The sequence below is a fragment of the Eleutherodactylus coqui genome, chromosome 2 (assembly GCF_035609145.1).
Source record: "Eleutherodactylus coqui strain aEleCoq1 chromosome 2, aEleCoq1.hap1, whole genome shotgun sequence".
Lineage (NCBI taxonomy): Eukaryota > Metazoa > Chordata > Amphibia > Anura > Eleutherodactylidae > Eleutherodactylus > Eleutherodactylus coqui.
The window spans coordinates 115163182-115182893 of NC_089838.1; the positions used below are offsets into that span (position 1 = coordinate 115163182).

General features: G+C 47.0%; 1 protein-coding gene and 1 long non-coding RNA gene across 2 annotated transcripts in view; one reads left to right on the forward strand and one right to left on the reverse strand.

The window, feature by feature from the left end:
- Positions 1-7665, forward strand: part of GAS2L3 (growth arrest specific 2 like 3) — a 41859-nt gene extending 34194 nt beyond the window's left edge. Inside the window, exon 10 of the mRNA XM_066591396.1 lies at positions 1079-7665. Coding sequence (XP_066447493.1) covers positions 1079-2338 — 1260 coding nt within the window. The 3' untranslated portion in view covers positions 2339-7665. The remainder of the gene's footprint in view (positions 1-1078) is intronic.
- LOC136611643 (uncharacterized) lies at positions 7605-19566 on the reverse strand. The gene is made up of 3 exons (XR_010790300.1): positions 19449-19566; positions 18900-19033; positions 7605-8067 (listed from the first exon to the last, which is right to left on the reverse strand). It is a non-coding gene; the product is annotated as an uncharacterized lncRNA (long non-coding RNA).
- Between the last annotated feature and the right edge of the window lie 146 nt (positions 19567-19712).

Consider the following 19712-nt stretch of genomic DNA (forward strand, 5'->3'; position numbering starts at 1 on the left):
GATTCAGGTAAGCGCTGTGCGGTGTTCTTTTTTAACCCCTGCATCGGGGTTGTCTCGCGCCGAACAAGGGGGGGGGGGGGGGGTTTGAAAAAAAAAAAAAACCCGTTTCGGCGCGGGACAACCCCTTTAACAGTTTATGCAAAATGGTCGCTCAAAGCTGATCATCGCTCCGTGTAAATGGGCCTTAAGTGGCACTTCCTAATTGTTTGGTCTTTTTTTTTTTTTTTCCCACTAATACTCTGCTACATTTAAAAGGAAATTACTTGATTTGTAGAAATCACTTGAAAAAAAAAAATAGCAGTCCTACATCATTAACCTAATCAGTTTTTTGTAGCAGTACTGTAACACATTCACAGACTTCATTCAGTTCTCTTGTGATTGCTCCTCGTGATGGGAAAACCCCATTAGGGAAAAAAAGCTCCACACAGAACACGTCGCTGTGCCCTCATTCTGTCCAGTCTCGGGCACTGCTAGAGACACAGATGCATTCTGAATCCTGTCACTTCCATTTCTTTATATGTTTGTGAAAAGCCAAATGTGGAACTGTAGCTATAGTAAATACAAGTAAAACCAAATCTTTATCACTGTTCTATATTGCCCCCAACCCACATTTACATAACCGCTGCTAAGTATGGGAACTTCATGTGGTAGGTACAAAGAAGATCCTTTGTATCTTAATCCTTTGTTTCTTAGAAGGTCATTCCCATTTTTTTAAAGACAATTTGCAAGGATGCTTATCAATTGTAGTTGGGAATCTGACCCTTAAGACACCCACCAATCTTGAGGGTGAAGAGGTGTTCCTCCCCCCCCCCCCCCCCCCCTCCCCCAACTTCCCCACTTTGTTGCCCGTGACAGAGATCAAGTGCTGAACTGCCATTGCTATCTCTTCATTCTCAAGATTGGTGAGGGTCCCAATGGTCAGACCCTACCCATTATTAATGATGACCTGGCCAAGCAATATCTTATTACTCTATAAAGCTAGCAATAAGCCTTTAATTGGATGAGTGAACAGTTTCATGCTGTTTAGTTTCTAATGTTGCATGCAAAATAATCAAATATCTTTGTATTTTTTCCCCAGATGCTACATGGAAAGCATGTAATGGTTAGAGTAGGAGGCGGATGGGACACACTTCAAGGTTTTTTGTTGAAATTTGACCCTTGCAGAGTGCTGCAGTTTACAACTTTGGAGCAAAAGATTTTACAGTTCCAGAAAGGGGTACAAAGTGACAGTGTGCCAACACAGGCCAGCAAAACTCCCCAGCCTCCTGTAATGAATCCCTTATCTGCAATCAATGGTTCACAAAAAACAGCATCTACCCCATCCCCACCAGTAACCCCTTCCAGTACTAATCATAAAGTTCAAAGCTCGCCTCTATCAAATACTCCCAGGGGAACGAAGCCTACATCAGTACGTCCCAAAATCCAAGTCATGCCAAGAAAGGGGTCTCCGTTACTTCCAGAGCCGCAAAAGAAGGTCGCAAAGAAATCAAATTCCCCACCGTATACGTCTACTACTAGGCAGGAAACCAAAGTTACACAGAAAAACCTTAATTCACCTACTAATGTTGGGAAAACCAATAGCTTACATTCTACTAAAGATGTGCAGAACAGTAAAAACATTATGCCAGGTGGGGGTACAAGCCACAAGCTACAGCCTCCTAGAAGTTCTCCTCCCACAGCTTCGGCCCATATAACAAAGTCTAAGGGTGCATCTGACCTGCAGGCAAGACCCGGACCATTAAAAGTAACAAGTTCTTGTAAACCAGCTATTACATCCTCTGCTAAATCTGAATTCTCTAAGAGGACTGAGGTTGTAAAGCAGAACTCCAAAAGCACCGCCAATCCGAGGTCTGTTCCAGCCACACTTTCCTCCAGGGATGTGAAAGTAAGTAAAAGAGCAGACCCGCCAAAGAACAATCTCCAGGAGAGGAAGCCCTTTGTGGTATCGTCTCGTGTACGTGACAAAATTACTGATTTTCCGTATTTTCCTCAACCTTCATCTAAACAGCCAACTGCAGCGGCAGTCCAGTCAAATGCTGTCAGTAGCAAGACTGCGAAATCGGTCCAGTCTACCAGAACCGGCACGAATAAGACCATGTCTAATAAGACTACGACCTCTGGACGGACGCCACTCTCTGTAGTTAGACTTCCACAATCTGCAACCAAAACACAGTCCGCACCAAACACACAATCCTCTATAAAAACGCAGCCCATGAAGAAAGCGAAAGCGCCAACTGCCTCGGATCAACTAAGTGCCAAGGTAAAACTGTCTCGCCGGGCTGTCCCTGATTCCATGAAAGAGAAGTTGGCGAAGAACAAGGAAGACCACCTACAGTGACCATCAGAAGAGAAGTAAAACAAAACGTCTTTCCTATGTCCATAATGTAGCCATGCGTAGTCTGTGTAAGGACCCGGATTGTTACCAGAGAATCCGTTTGATTTCACGAATGACATTTTAATGTGTGTGTTTTTTGATTTTTAAAGCCCCATACAAAGCGAAGTACAATCATAGAGGGCTGCCTATAGTAACGCTATATAGGAAGTAACTACAGCTTGTTCTGCGCTGTCATTCACTACCATTAGCCAGGAATATTTACATACACCATGTTCTGTATGGATATTCCTGCTGGCGGGAAGCCATATCGTTTTTAAGACTTTTATACCAAATGCTGCCTGCCTTGTAGACACGGACGTATTCATGTGCCTTGCCATTAGGCTTTTAAAGGAATCTACAGATGGATAAATCACATTTTGTGATTTGACCACTTTTTCAAGTGCTTTTACTTTTACTAAAGCTATGCAAGGTATAATAAAACTGTAAATCAAGACAGCCAGCTTAGTCCTCCGTTACACGTTGAACTGTTTGGCTCTGCGGGTAGGTGGTACAGTATGTAAATGGGGTGTACTTTTTTTTTTTTTTTTTTTTCCGGTCTCTCTCCTGTGACATCGCTATGCAACCTCAATGCTATGTGGCCACATAGTGGATTGTTTGATGTACAGTAAAGCATAGGAATCTATGCATTATTATTGTTCGACAGCTGCAGAAATCGGAGTTCCCCACTGTATTACCTGAATTACAATGCAGTACCCCAATACACTGGTGAAAATTAATTGTCTGACATCTGGAGAACTGACCACATAGTAATGGTGGAAAATCGTGGTGACTTTAGTGTGCTCCCGCGATGGAAATCCGCGGCGTTAAAACGCAATGCCTGTGGACAGGCAGCCTAAAGTAGTGACACTTTTTAACAACTTTTTTTTTTTAAAGCTTTTCCCTATATGGGGAAAAACAGTCTATGGTTAGTAATCTGACCACCCTGTGTGCACTGACATGTTTTTTGAGAACACTAGCCTTTAGGAAGGATAATACACTCTAAGGGCGGTCAAAAGGCTCATGAAAGATCTAATTACACTGAAGGCAAATGCAGCTTCCATGTGGAATCCAGTTTATTGCTTTTCCATCTCCTGTCACTATGGCATTACACACTGATGCTAATATGTGTTTTACTGCACAGCCCAACTATTTTGCGGCTATGCAGTAATAGTAGATGTACATGTAATGCTGTATGTTGGTCACTTAATTACTCATTACTGGAGTAATGCATATTGGTTTAGGACTTGCACTTGAGTTTTTTACGCTTCGATAAGAAAACCATTAGGCTGGGGTCACACGGGGCGTAATTGCAAGGGAATTTCCGTGCAGACTTTCTGCACAGAAATTCCGCCTGTGACTTTAATCCCGGGATTAGCCAGCAAAGTGGACAAGATTTGCAAAAATCTCGTCCACATGCCGCAGCCAATCTGTTGCGGTCAAGCCACGCTGAAGTTGGCATGTCAATTCTTTCCCCCTTTCTGTGGCAGCCTCTCTATAGGGAGAGATGGCCGCAGCGGAATGCAGGCGGTGAAGCCGCTCCAAAGGTCGCGGGTTTTGAAGCTACATTTCTCCCGCAGAAATCCTGCGGTATTTCCGTGCGGTCATTCCGCGGGATTGCGGTCTTGTGTGAACCCAGCCTTAAACTGAGGACATACAAGCAGATACAGTGGGTAGATTTCTGAACTAAAAACGGACGTAAAGTTGCAGAACTTTATGCAAAGGTGGTTTATGCAAAAATGTTATGACTTTGTCCTCTACACGAGTTTCATGAAAACAAGACATGGCTGCCCTGGACAGACACATTTATGTATGATTTGCAACAGAAACTGGCATAAATGTATACCAGAAATCTACTCCAATTCCTAGCTGGCATAGCTTTCTGTGTCGGTGCGCAGAAGGGCTAGGATGTGCCTAATCTATGAAGAGTGTCCTCCTCGTGTGCTGGTGGGGAGCATTTTTAAGGCTTGTTTCGCAATGGCAATCGCGATTTTTGCCATGATGCTTTTTCTTGCAAAAACATTGCTATATACATTGCATTGCTTCCAGCAAGTTCTACTGGTTTTGGTGGATCTGATTACAAGTTAATGTCCCTGAGCACTGGCAAACCTTGGGCCTCTCTCACACAGGCGCCTTTTACCATGATTAACGTGGTGCTTTGAAAGCTGCGTTAATTGTGGTATGCTCCCATTGAAATCAATGGGTCTTCGCAGACATGCGCTTGATCGCGGCACTGGACAGCACTTTCCAACGACGCAATTTTCAAGCGGAGTCTGTTCTATATTTGTGCGTTTAACGCGCCTCATCACCCATCACAATGACAGTGTGCGCTAAAACACGTTGCGGGCCGCAGGGAGTAAAATCGCGGTGCTTTGCCACATTCATGTGTGAGAGCGGCCCTACTGACAGCCTGACCCTCCAGAGAAATATCACAAACTTTTGTGTGTCTTGGTATTGGGGCAGATAACTGTACTTGTAGGCTAGGGCTACTCACAATTTGTGCAGCTTGTCACACAAGTGCCACCGAAATCCAACGGATTGGAGTTTTCTGTGATGTGTTCTCAATAGCAATCAGATGCGATTTCTCAGTACGACAGTACAATCCTATCATGCAGGGTAAGTTGCACTGTAGCCCTTAAAGGGGTTTTCCAGGCATCTTGTATCGGAGATGGCAGACCTATTCTCAGGATAGGTCATCAATAGCTGATTGGTTTGCGTCCGCTGCACGGCACCCCAACCGGGTGCCCGCTGTCAATAGCAGAACACACAGGATATGGAGCAGAAGCAGATCGCTCTGACCCCCTTGTAGTGGCTGATGCAGGTCCTATTAATGTCAATAAGGACTGTGCCTGCAATTACCAGAGCCGGCCATTACATGCTCTGCATCTTGGGTGGTGTGCTGACAGTTGAACTGTTGGGGTCCTGAACAGCAGACCCTCGCTGATCAACTTGATGATCCAGAGCATAGGTAATCAATTACAATTGCCTATAAAAACCTCTTTACGTATTTTTAAATAAATGACGCTGTGTATGCGACCAATGTAACTTGATCCAGAAATAGGCAGCCGAGGTTCATGGCAACGAGTATTTGTATTCCTATTTTGGCATTGGTATTACTTGATGTGTTTTTTTTAATAACCTGCATAATTAAGTAGGTTGTAATGGGCACCTCTAAAGATTGGCACTGAATGCTTTCGCCAGCAAGACCGGAACCCCTTATTTGTCGGAAATGACATTTTACATTGCTTAGCAAGATTGTGTTACTTAGTGCCTAGAATCTGTTTACATTCATTATAGATTGTGATGGCAGAATGAAATAAATGCTAATTACTTTTATTGTTACCAGATCTATTTGCAGAGTCTGGCTTGGCTACAGAAAAGTTATGTTTTGGAGTGCTACATATGTCGTCTTTCCCCAAGTCTACCTACAGAGAGCGCAGTATCCATACCTCTCGTCTATCTCGTTAGTAGTACAACTCCCCGTGCCCCCGCATAGTATTGCTCTATTTTTCTTTTCCACTCAAGTAAATTCTATGGGTATCCTATCATCTGTACAGAAACACAATCTTCTACTGTAACACTTATGTGCCTACACTCCTGATGAGGTCTATGTAAGAAGACTAGCTAGAGCATATTTCTTCGACTGAATGTATAGAAAGCCGCACATAGTAGGCCCTTGGGGCGCTTTTACATGGGACGATTATCGTTCAAAAAATCGCTGGATCATGTGAATTTGTATGATCGTTCAGTGTAAACACGGTCAATGAGAATTCGTTCGCTTCTCCCTTATTTTACGCAGGCATAAAAATAATCGTTCGCACGTTGTTTCATGTGACCAATCATTTAGTTCGCATTCGCTGGTGCAGTGAATATGAACGACTGAATGATTTGCTAACGCGATTCTGACGGTATAAACTGGCTGCACAAGTGAACGGTGATCGTTTGCTCGTGCGAATGATGAATTACTCAGTGTTAAGCCTTCGCCATTGTCTGCATGTTTGTTAATCTCTGTAAACTTCTGTATGCCATCTTTAAAGGAACACTAAATCCAGAAATGATAAGCCTGAACAGACACACGTACCAACACCGTTCGCCAGTCTGCAAGACTTTCTGCATGTTCCTGCAACAAGCAGTCTTTTGGAAATCCTGTAAAGAACATACTTGGCCTCTTTTTTCATATTACATTTTTCCTTTCCAGCTCTGGTCCCACACTGGGCTTTCCGCTTCTGTGTAGAAGGAATGGGACAGTAGGGTTGCTTATGTGAAACGGAGACTTCTTTGGTCTCCTGCTCACATACTGAACCCTATGGTTCTGTTCCAGTTTCTATCCCTATGCAGTTTTCTGCACAGAAGACAAAACCAGAGGATGGCAGCAGTGCTGGACAGAAAAAATGTGAAAAGGGCCTTAAAGGGGTTGTCCATTTCTAAACTATTGGTGGCCTATCCTCAGAGGTCATCAATAGTAGATCGGTAGGAGGCCTGTAGACCAGGATCCCTGCCAATCAGCTTTTCACTCTGCCTGTGCACTTGTGTATTGGACTGATGTCTGCAGGAAGCAGAAGGCTCTGTTTTCATTGCAGTGGCCAGGTTTGGTATTGCAGCAAAAGATCTCATTGAAATTAATGGGAGCTTGGCTTGCAGTACCAAGCTTGGCCACTGCAGTAAGAATGAAGCTGTCTTCCTCCTGCAGAAATTGGCATAGTGCACTGGCCCAGTGAACAATGGATTGTTGGAGATTCTGGGTGACAGACCCCTGCCAATCTACTATTGATCACCACCTGCCCTGAGGAAAACCTCACCAGTAATTTTCAATAGGCAGCCCCCTTTCAATCTTCTGCTTTGTTCCATTGTTGGATGGGGATTATCTGAGGGGCTAGGATTAACAATATTTGATTTACTGCAGCCGACTATTACCTAACAGCCAGACGGGTCAGTGAAGCAGGGGGGACACAGAAGATTTCTTTACATATTTCTCAGTTTTACCTATATCATGAGACAAGATACAATCAAAAGAAAGGAGGGGATTAAGGAAGAAATTACGGGATATTTTTTAAATTCTTGAATGAACACTAAAACATATAAGATGTGCAAAAAACAAATTTTTACATCTCCTAAGCCGTGTTATAATATATTTTTTATTGTATTTAAATTGTGTTCCACTCTATGTAAAGTAAATGTAATATGAATGTGTGCTTGGTTTGGAGTATGGAAAATGGCACTTTATTAAACAGTTTGGGGGGGGGAACATGTTCATATATATGGAGTAAAAATGACTAATAAACACATGAATTCTATTGGGATGATGTCATGTTTCCTTTTTTAACTGCTGTGACAGGAAAGCAATGTGTACTGAGTCACAGTCAGTCATAGGACAGCGTGAGGTTAGTAATACGCTACTTTTGCTTCCTTTTTTTTTTTTTTTGGCCTGGTATACAACTGTAGGAAAGGAATGTAGTGAAAGTTTCCATCTTGGTTGATATCAAAGGCTTGGCACAAAATGTCAAATTCAGTTGGACCAATACTGATTGCTAGCACAACAAAAATGGAACAGATTTCGGGAAAGGAAACTTTTCCTGTGCCTCTTGGGTCTCTGCTCCTCAAAATCGACTTTATTTCTTTCCAGCACTTGATAATATCTTTGCCAATTCTAGACTGGACTGTTTCCACTGGAGTCTCTGTTCTGCCTCCTGCGAATACTGCATAACAAGAGAAAAGCAAGCTGCATTGAGGAGAACACTGCAGATCACCTTTTGATGGTACTTAAAAAAACAGCAAATGGGAAAGACATCAAAATCCCCTCCCCCAACTCCCTCCTTAGTTTTCCACTGTTGTAAAATAATCCATAGGAACATACTAAAATATTATATACGTTGCAAGTAGAGATGAGCGAACGTGTTCTTCCGAGCTTGATAGTCGTGCGAATATTAGGGTGTTCGGGATGTTCGTTATTCGTAACGAACACCATGCGGTGTTCTGGTTATTTTCACTTCCTTCCCTGAGACGTTAGCGCGCTTTTCTGGCCAATTGAAAGACAGGGAAGGCATTACAACTTCCCCCTGTGACGTTCAAGCCCTATACCACCCCCCTGCTGTGAGTGGCTGGGAAGATCAGGTGTCACCCGAACATAAAAGTCGGCCCCTCCCGCGGCTCGCCTCAGATGCCGTGTGATTTAGATGAGGGACAGTGCTGTTTATACCGGAGCTGCTGTAGGGAAAGAATTGGTAGTTAGTGTAGGCTTCAAGACCCCCCAAAGGTCCTTATTAGGGCCACTGATAGCTGTGTGTTGGCTGCTGTTAGCAGTGGCAATTTTTTTCCCCTCAAAATCGCCTCTGCAGACCGTTGCACCTGGCATTAGGGACAGAAGTGCTGCATAGGCAGGGAGAGTGTTAGGAGTGAGTGTAGCCTTCAAGAACCTCAACGGTCCTTTCTAGGGCCATATTTATCCGTGTGCAGTACTGTCCAGGCTGCTGTTAGCTGTGCTGCATTTTTTTTTGCTTCTCAAAATCGCTTCTGCAGAGCATTGCACCCTCCATTGATACTGCAGGGAAAGAATTGTATAGGCAGGGCCACAACACAGTTATTATTCATTGAATATATGCAGTGCTGCCTTTTGCTTGTAAAACAAGTGAAAATAATTCTATTTGTCCGGCCTCTGTCCGTCCTAAGGGCGGTGGACACGTGTCGGCTGCGTGTGACACCTTTAAAAATCATACGCACCCAGCTACGTTTTACTCCTGGCTTCGCCATTTGCTTTCCTTAATTGGGAAAAAAAATACCTGCTCTGCCACAGTTAATAACTCTGCTACCCTCACGTTCTGTGACACATTAGCAGGAAAACAGCACAGTTATTAAACTTAGATTATTCATTCACTAGAGGCAGTGGGGCCTTTCGTTTTCAAAAAAGGGAAAAAAATTATATTTGGCCTGCAGTCTTGCGCCAATTTATTTCCTGCCTGTGAAATCAAATCACTGGTAATACAGCATGCTGAGGGGTAGGGGTAGGCCTAGAGGACGTGGACGCGGAGGGCCAAGTCAGGGTGTGGGCACAGGCCAAGCTCCTGATCCAGGTGTGTCGCAGCCGACTGCTGCGCGATTAGGAGGGAGGCACGTTTCTGGCGTCCCCACATTAATCGCCCAATTAATGGGTCCACGCGGGAGACGGTTATTAGAAAATGAGCAGTGTGAGCAGGTCCTGTCCTGGATGGCAGAAAGTGCTTCGAGCAACCTATCGTCTACCCGCAGTTCTGCGCCGTCCACTGCTGCCAATCCGAATACTCTGTCTGCTGCTCTTCCTTCCTCCCAGCCTCCTCACTCCACTACAATAACACCTGCTCAGGAGCGGGAGCACTCCCAGGAACTGTTCTCGGGCCCCTGCTTAGATTGGGCAGCAGCGGTTCCTCTCCCACCAGAGGAGTTTATCGTCACTGATGCCCAACCATTCGAAAGTTCCCGGGGTCCGGGGGGAGAGGCTGGGGACTTCCGCCAACTGTCTCAACAACTTTCTGTGGGTGAGGAGGACGATGACGATCAGACACAGTTGTCTTGCAGTGAGGTAGTAGTAAGGGCAGTAAGTCCGAGGGAGCAGCGCACAGAGGATTCGGAGGAAGAGCAGCAGGACGATGAGGTGACTGACCCCACCTGGTGTGCAATGCTTACTCAGGAGGACAGGTCTTCAGAGGGGGAGTCAAGGGCATCAGCAGGGCAGGTTGCAAGAGGCAGTGCGGTGGCCAGGGGTAGAGGCAGGGCCAGACCGAATAATCCACCAAGTGTTTCCCAAAGCGCCCCCTCGCGCCATGCCACCCTGCAGAGGCCGAGGTGCTCTAAGGTCTGGCAGTTTTTCACAGAGACGCCTGACGACCGACGAACAGTGGTGTGCAACCTTTGTCGCGCAAAGCTCAGCCGGGGAGCCAACACCAACAGCCTCACCACCACCACCATGCGCAGACATATGATGGCCAAGCACCCCGCAAGGTGGGACGAAGGCCGTTCAGCGCCTCCGGTTTGCACCCCTGCCTCTCCCCCTGTGCCCCAACCTGCCACTGAGATGCAACTACCCTCTCAGGACACAGGCACTACCGTCTCCTGGCCTGCACCCACACCCTCACCTCCGCTGTCCTCGGCCCCATCCAGCAGTGTAGTTCAGCGCACCGTCCAGCCGTCGCTTGCGCAACTGTTGGAGCGCAAGCGCAAGTACGCCGCCACGCACCCGCACGCTCAAACGTTAACCGTCCGCATAGCAAAATTCATCAGCCTTGAGATGCTGCCGTATAGGGTTGTGGAAACGGAGTCCTTCAAAAGTATCATGGAGGCGGCGGCCCCGCGCTACTCAGTTCCCAGTCGCCACTACTTTTCCCGATGTGCCGTCCCAGCCCTGCACGACCACGTCTCCCGCAACATTGTACGCGCCCTCACCAACGCGGTTACTGCCACGGTCCACTTAACAACGGACACGTGGACAAGCACAGGCGGGCAGGGCCACTACATCTCCCTGACGGCACATTGGGTGAATTTAGTGGAGGCTGGGACAGAGTCAGAGCCTGGGACCGCTCACGTCCTACCCACCCCCAGAATTGCGGGCCCCAGCTCGGTGGTGGTATCTGCGGAGGTGTATGCTTCCTCCACTAAACCACCCTCCTCCTCCTCCTCCTCCTCCTCTGTCTCGCAATCAAGATGTGTTAGCAGCAGCATGTCGCCAGCAGTCGGTGTCGCGCGGTGTGGCAGCACAGCGGTGGGCAAGCGTCAGCAGGCCGTGCTGAAACTACTCAGCTTAGGCGATAAGAGGCACACGGCCCACGAACTGCTGCAGGGTCTGACACAGCAGACCGACCACTGGCTTGCGCCGCTGAGCCTCCAACCGGGCATGGTCGTGTGTGACAACGGCCGTAACCTGATGGCGGCTCTGCAGCTCGGCAGCCTCACGCACGTGCCATGCCTGGCCCACGTCTTTAATTTGGTGGTTCAGCGCTTTCTGAAAAGCTACCCACGCTTGTCAGACCTGCTCGTAAAGGCGCGCCGGCTCTGCGCACATTTCCGCAAGTCCCACACGGACGCTGCCACCCTGCGCACCCTGCAACATCACTTTAAGCTGCCAGTGCACCGACTGCTGTGCGACGTGCCCACACGGTGGAACTCTACGCTCCACATGTTGGCCAGGCTCTATGAACAACGTAGAGCTATAGTCGAATACCAACTCCAACATGGGAGGCGCAGTGGGAGTCAGCCTCCTCAATTCCTTTCAGAAGAGTGGGCCTGGTTGGCAGACATCTGCCATGTCCTTGGTAATTTTGAGGAGTCTACCCAGGTGGTGAGCGGCGATGCTACAATCATTAGCGTCACCATTCCTCTGCTATGCATCTTGAGAAATTCCCTGCAAACCATAAAGGCAGCTGCTTTGCGCTCGGAAACGGGGGCGGGGGAAGACAGTATGCCGCTGGATAGTCAGGGCACCCTCCTGTCTATTTCTCAGCGCGTACAGGAGGAGGAGGAGCATGAGGAGGATGAGGAGGAGGGGGAAGAGACAGCTTGGGCCGCTGCTGACGGTACACCGGCTGATTGCCTGTCATCCTTTCAGCGTGTATGGCCTGAGGAGGAGGAGGAGGAGGAGGAGGAGGATCCTGAAAGTGATCTTCCTAGTGACGACAGCCATGTGTTGCATACAGGTACCCTGGCACACATGGCTGACTTCATGTTAGGATGCCTTTCTCGTGACCCTCGCGTTGCACGCATTCTGGCCACTACGGATTACTGGGTGTACACACTGCTCGATCCACGGTATAAGGAGAACCTGCCCACTCTGATTCCCGAAGAGGAAAGGGGTTCGAGAGTGTTGCTATACCACAGGACCCTTGCGGACAAGCTGATGGTAAAATTCCCAGCCGACAGCGCTAGTGGCAGAAGGCGCAGTACCGAGGGCAAGGTAGCAGGGGATGTGCGTAGATCGAGCAGCATGTACATCCCAGGCAGTGCAACAGTCTTTAAGGGCCTGGCCAGCTTTATGGCTCCCCACCAAGACTGTGTCACCGCTCCCCAGTCACGGCTGAGTCGGCGGGAGCACTGTAAAAGGATGGTGAGGGAGTACGTAGCGGATCGCACGACCATCCTTGGTGACGCCTCTGCCCCCTACAACTACTGGGTGTCGAAGCTGGACACGTGGCCTGAACTAGCGCTGTATGCCCTGGAGGTGCTTGCTTGTCCTGCGGCTAGCGTCTTGTCGGAGAGGGTGTTTAGTGCGGCTGGGGGAATCATCACAGATAAGCGTAGCCGCTTGTCAACCGACAGTGCCGACAGGCTAACACTCATCAAGATGAACAAAGGCTGGATTTCGCCAGACTTCTGTTCTCCACCAGCGGACAGCAGCGATACGTAAGCAATACGTAGGCTGCACCCGCGGATGGAAGCTACGTTCTCTCTCACCATCCAAAACGGGGACATTTCTGCTTCATCAATCTGTGTCTAATATTCCTCCTCCTCCTCCTGCTCCTCCTCCTGAAACCTCACGTAATCACGCTGAACGGGCAATTTTTCTTAGGGCCACAAGGCTCACTCAAATAATTTTTCTGAACAATTTTTATAAGTTTCAATGCGCTTAAAAGCGTTGGAACTTTAACTTGAACCAATTTTTCGTTACACTGGGCTGCCTCCAGGCCTAGTTACCACTTAAGCCACATTAACCAAAGCAGTTAATGGGTTTCACCTGCCCTCTTGGCTGGCCATGGCCAATTTTTGGGATGTACATTAGTACTGTTGATACAGCAATTTTTGTGGGCCCTCGCCTACAGTGTAATCAAATTAATTTTTAGCCCACCTGCATTACAGCTGACGTTACCTCAGCTGTGTTGGGCAATGCAATGGGATATTTTTATGTACCGCCGGTGGGTTCCAGGGAGCCACCCATGCTGTAGGTGCACACAGAGTTTTTAATACATGTGTCCACTTGTAAAGAACCCCAGTCTGACTGGGGCATGCAGTGTGGGCCGAAGCCCACCTGTATTACGCACGACATTACTACCTCAGCTGTGTTGGGCAATGCAATGGGATATTTCTATGTACCGCCGGTGGCTTCCTGGCACCCACCCAGGCAGTGGGTCCACAGGGAGTTTAACCTACATGTGTCCACTTGTAAAGAACCCCGGTCAGACTGGGGCATGCATTGTGGGCCGAAGCCCACCTGTATTACGCACGACATTACTACCTCAGCTGTGTTGGGCAATGCAATGGGATATTTCTATGTACCGCCGGTGGCTTCCTGGCACCCACCCATGCTGTGGGTCCACAGGGAATTATAAATGCATCTGTTTCCACTTATAAAGAAACCCAGTCTGACTGGGGCATGCAATGTGGGCCGAAACCCACCTGCATTAACCCTTTCCAGTCCACTGTGTGACCTGTGAAGACATTAGGGTTTAAGGCTGTACAGCTCCGTTGTTGGTAGACGTCCGTCGGGGTTCTCTTACTGTATATTGCCAGCCTCTCTGCTGTCGGAGCCTATCCTACGTGTCAGCTCATGCAGTACTGGCTTTAGCCAGCATATAGCGCCGTTGTATAACGGCAGAAAAAGAGTAAGCCCCCTAGGAAAACCATATACAAATTGGATTGGAAAGGGTTAAGCACAACATTACTACCTCAGCTGTGTTGGGCAATGCAATGGGATATTTCTATGTACCGCCGGTGGCTTCCTGGCACACACCCATGCTGTAGGTGCACACAGAGTTTTTACTACATCTGTACACTTATAAAGAACCCCAGTCAGACTGGGGCATGCAGTGTGGGCCGAAGCCCACCTGCATTAAGCACGACATTACTACCTCAGCTGTGTTGGGCAATGCAATGGGATATTTCTGTGTACCGCCGGTGGGTTCCAGGGAGCCACCCATGCTGTGGGTCGACAGGGACTTCACAATAGGGAGTTGTACCTGCCTGTGTCTATGAATTAAAAAGCCCGGTCTGACTGGGGCATGCAGACACCTTGACAGAATGAATAGTGTGTGGCACATAGGTTCCCCATTGCTATGCCTACGTGTGCAGCTCCTGATGGCGGTGGCACAGGATTCTATTTCTCATTGCTTCTGTACAGCATTGTGGGCTATCGCTCCGCCACTTTTAAAGAGGGTCGCTGCCTAGCCGTGCCAACCTCAGCAGTGTGTGCCTGCGGTCCCTCGTCATGGCAGACGCAATTCTAAATAGACATGAGCGTGGTGTGGCATGAGGGCAGCTGAAGGCTGCCCAGGGACACTTTGGTGTGCGCTGTGGGGGGGAGGGGGTGCGGTTGGGCAGCATGCAACCCAGGAGAAGTGTCAGTGGAGTGTCATGCAGGCAGTGATTGTGCTTTGTTGGAGGTAGTGTGGTGCTTAGCAAAGGTATGCCATGCTAATGAGGGCTTTTCAGAAGTAAAAGTTGTTGGGAGGGGGGGGGGCACTCTTGCCGGTATTGTGGCTTAATAGTGGGACCTGTGAACTTGAGATGCAGCCCAACATGTAGCCCCTCGCCTGCCCTATCCGTTTCTGTGTCATTCCCATCACTTTCTTGAATTGCCCAGATTTTCACACATGAAAACCTTAGCGAGCATCGGCGAAATACAAAAATGCTCTGGTCGCCCATTGACTTCAATGGGGTTCGTTGTTCGAAACGAACCCTCGAGCATCGCGGGAAGTTCGTTCCGAATAACGAACACCCGAACATTTTGGTGTTCGCTCATCTCTAGTTGCAAGTCATGCCGCATCTGCATGTAAAATATCTAATCAAAATGTTACATAAATATCAGGTTTAGTGTATACAGCGCTGCAGGCTATAAGCAAACCCTGTGTTTGGTCTAAGTTATATTTTACGCCCTAACATCTGTTCACTCTTCTACTGTCTGTAGGTTCGCAAAATATAGGGGACAGATGGAAGGGAGTAAAACACAAGTCGATTCCCTTTGCTTGCTCTGTGGGCCACTGTTTGTCCCTTGATTTGATCATGTTTCTATTAACTCCATACACAGCGGGTATCGGCTATGACAGCTGACATGCACCCACAATAGCTGTGATCAGCATTCTTGCTGATTTGTGGCTGTTAACCCTTCAAATGCTGCCATTGGCGTTCACAGGTCCTAAATGGCCCACCCCGCAAAGAAATCGCAAGGTGCTGTTCAGTTGTCGTCATAGCCCAGGGGCTTCTGAAGGTCCCCAGGGCTTCCATGTATTTCTGCTTATTATGGGGCTATGGCTTATCTTAACACAATGCTGTAAGAAATACCTTACATTGCAATACTGAAGTGTTGCAGTATATGGTATAAGTGATCACACGATTGCAATTGCCCTAATAAAAAAAAAATAGTGGGGAATAAAAATAAGTCGAAAAATGTATTGTAATGAAGTATACTAAGTCCCCCCCCCCCCACCTCCTGTATTTATTATAAAAAGATCAAAACCAAAAACCTATTTAGGATCAGTGTCTGTAGAAGTCTGATCCAGCAAAAAGCAAAACAATGCATTTATCCCACACAGTGAACATCATAAGAAGAACTGCACAATGCCAGAATTGCGTTTTTATTTTTTTTTATTTTTTTTGGTTACCTACCTCCGAGAAATAGCTTTTTTTAAATTTTTTTTAAAATTAAGTTATCAGTCGTATGTTCTCACTTCTTTCTATGTTAGAACCAACGACAGAGGAAGAAGTCTCCAAGCTGCTTTTCGCTGCCCACCCCACCACCTGCGCCAGCGACCCTCCCACCATTCTCTGGTCCCTTTCACCCGCTCTCATTACTCACCTCACCAAAATCTGCAACCTCTTCCTAACCTCTGGAACCTTTCTCTCCACTCCATCATATCACCTCTGCTTAAAAAAAAAACCTGTGACCTGACCGTTGCTGCCAACTACCGACCCATTTCAACCCCCCCCCCCTTTTCATCTCCAAATTACTAGAACGTCTGGTCTACTCCCGCCTCACACACTTTCTTTCTGACAACTCTCTCCTCAACCCCCTCCAGTCCGGTTTCCGCTCTCTACACTCAACTGAGACCGCCCTCACAAAAGTATCAAATGACCTGATGACTGCAAAGTCTAGAGCTGACTACTCCCTACTAATCATCTTGACCGCTCTGCTGCATTTGACCTGGTTGACCATGACCTCCTTCTCACTATGCTCTGCTCTATTGGCCTAAAGGACACCGCTTTCTCTTGGTTCTCCTCCTACCTCTCTGACCGCTCTTTCAGTGTCTCCTTCACTGGCTCTATGTCCTCTCCACTTCCTCTTGCTGTCGGGGTCCCCTAGGGCTTGGTCTTTGGTCTCCTCTACTCTATCTATACAGCCCCAATTGGACAAGCCAGCCACAAATTTGGCCTCGAATACTATCTCTTCGCTGAAGACACCCAACTATACACTTCTTGTGAGATCTCAAAACCAGTCCTCCAAAATATCACCGACTGTCTGTCCGCTGTCTCTAAATACTATGTCTTCCCTTATTCTCAAACTTTAACCTCTCTAAAACTGACCATCTTTCCGCCTCCCAACCGACCTCCACTCAACATTTCCATTCCAGTGTCTGGCACCATCATAACCCCCCCCCCCCCCAGACAGCACGCCCACAGTCTTGGGGTCACACTAAACTCTGACCTCATTTAGCCCCCATATCCAATCTCTGGCCCAAACATGCCACATGCACCTCAGAAATATTGCTAAAATACGTCCATTCCTCACCACGGACACACTAAAGACACTCGTGGCAACTCTCATCCACTCCCGACTTGACTACTGCAACTCGCTATTTATCAGGCTCCCCTGTGCCACATTCGCTCCTCTCCAATCCATACTAAATGCGGCAGCTAGGCTCATTTTTCTATCCAGTCATTACTCGGACGCCTCTGCACTATGCCAGTCACTGCATAAGCTGCCCATCCACTGCAGAACTAAATTTAAACACCTCAACCTCACCCGCAAAGCTCTCCACGGTGCCACTCACTCTGATCTGCTAACACACTCAGACTAAACACGCCTTTATTACGAACCTCACATAATCACCTACAGGACTTCACCAGAGCAGCACCCATCCTCTGGAACGCTCTACCCCAAGGTGTCCGGACAATTCCCGATGCACAAAATTTTAACCGCCCCCAATAAACCCGCCTTTTCAGGCTGACACACCATATCCCCTGACCTAGTCCCTGCCCCTCCCTATGGTTCCCACACCTTCCACCCTGCCTATCACATACGACCTCTACCCCCTGCACCTCCTTACCGTCCCACCCTGTTTGCTTTCTAATAACTGATTTTCAGATGGAACACAGGCAGTACAGAAATTACCCCATGTCAATTCCCCCACCCCCGTGCCGTTTGTTTCAAACTGATTGTATATCACACGTAATTGTTGTATTGTTTGTTTCTCCCATGCTTGAAAGCGCTGCGGAATAAGTTGGCGCTATACAAATAAAGATTATTATTAGACCCAAGGAATGGCTCCTTAGAGGAGATATTCCCACATAAAATGTGAAGGCTTCCATAAGGCACAGATGATGAGAGTGGGCGGTGTTCACGGCCGAGCGCAGGGGAGAACTTCTTTTCTTTCTTTCCCCTTTTTTTTTTCTTACTTTATTGACCATTGTTTATTCAATTTTTACTTGTTTGAAAAAAAGTTGTGGTGTTGCAGAGCAAGTCGTATGAGCAATATGTTTTGATACTATTACTGGGTGGGAAAAAAGAAGCTATGCTGCAATTCATATTAGATGTGCGACTAAATAAAACCTGTTTGAAGTATGAAAATTATTATTATATTCTGTTCTCCAAAATGGTGCCAATAGAAACCAGAGGCTGTCCTGGGAAAAACAAGCCCTCACAACCCCACAGACAGAAAGCTAAAGTTAGGTTGAGCAGAAGAGGGTGATCATTTCTAATTTTTTTTTTTTTTTTTTATAAAAGAGTACAGCAAAACAAAAACCGCCTTAGGCCGCTTGCACGCGGGCAAATTTGCATTGCGAAATCCGGAGTGGACGTCTGCTTCTGGATTCTGCAGCAAATCGAGCCCATAGCAATATGCGATTTCATGTCTATGAGTGGCGATTGCGATTTTCCGCTTGCGGAGAAGAAATCGCAGCATGATGTGATTTTGTGCGAGCTCCCCAAGGACTACTTCTGATGAAGTCAATGGAAACCATCCATCCCGCAATCATCATTGCAGAATGGTCGCGGGACCCGCATCATCTGAACTGCAAATGTGCATCGGCCGGAACATCCACAGCACAGGAAAGAAGACGCCGGACAGGTACTCGGAGAGCATCAGGTCGAATTCCGCTACAGGATCTGACCCGGCCGTGTGCATGGGGCCTAAAGTTGGTATTGTTGTATTGGCTCGTTGAATCAAGTTATGTCCTTTTTGACAGTTTTTTTTTTCTTTTTCTTTTCTCCTTTTCACTCCACTTAGAAATGTAAGTTTTTCAGTACATTACATACAACATATGCAACTCATCTAGCAAAAAATAAGCCCTAAAACTATGAGGTGTTTTGTTTGTTTTTTTAAGTGGGGAGAAGAAAGCTAAATAAATGCCACGTCCTTACCAAAATCCTTTGGCTTTCTCATATTCACGAAATATGAAAGGAACCTTTGCAATGAAATTGATTCCACAGGGTAAGTTATCGGCAAGCTGTTCCACAAGGTTTCCAGTTCTGCAGGTAGCAGAACACAGTTCATTCTGTAAAATACAATGTAGAACTGTGGGACAAGAGTGACCTCTAGTGGTGAAAAACTGCACAACTCACTGACTACACATCTGATTGAAACTAAATATTTCATGTTCTTTCCATCTTATTAAGTGACTGGTATATTGTTTCCCGGAAGTCTACAAAGCTTTCAGGCTCAATGCTCACATGCTGTTTGAGCCACACAATAGGCTGTGATACAGTGCTGTTATTAAGTTACCTATATGTTAAAAATTTTTTGCGAAATTGAATCCCTTTTGTGGCTGTGTAAAATACGTCCTAGGGAACCCCTGCTACCATTCTCACTTCAAATAAACTTGACATGGGGTAGGTAGCGCGGTCTGTAATCTATATTCAGACCAAGATTTGTGACACCTGGTTGGGAAACCCTGTCGTTAATAGGCTTACCGAAGGAATACAGCATCAAGTTTCTCCTTGTCTGCACTACAGTCATCATTTCTACATTCATTGTTAAAAGATCTGCAGAACTGCCAGAATCTATGCTGGAGAAGGTCCCAGACATTCAAATGCATCTGAGTCAAGGAGAAAAATATTCCACATTAACAAATTGTTCTACATGACTCAATTATTTTGAATCTGTATAAAATATTCATGGGAGAAGTGCAGAAGGCTGGAATGGTTATTTGCTTAATAGTATACATGCAAGCAGAG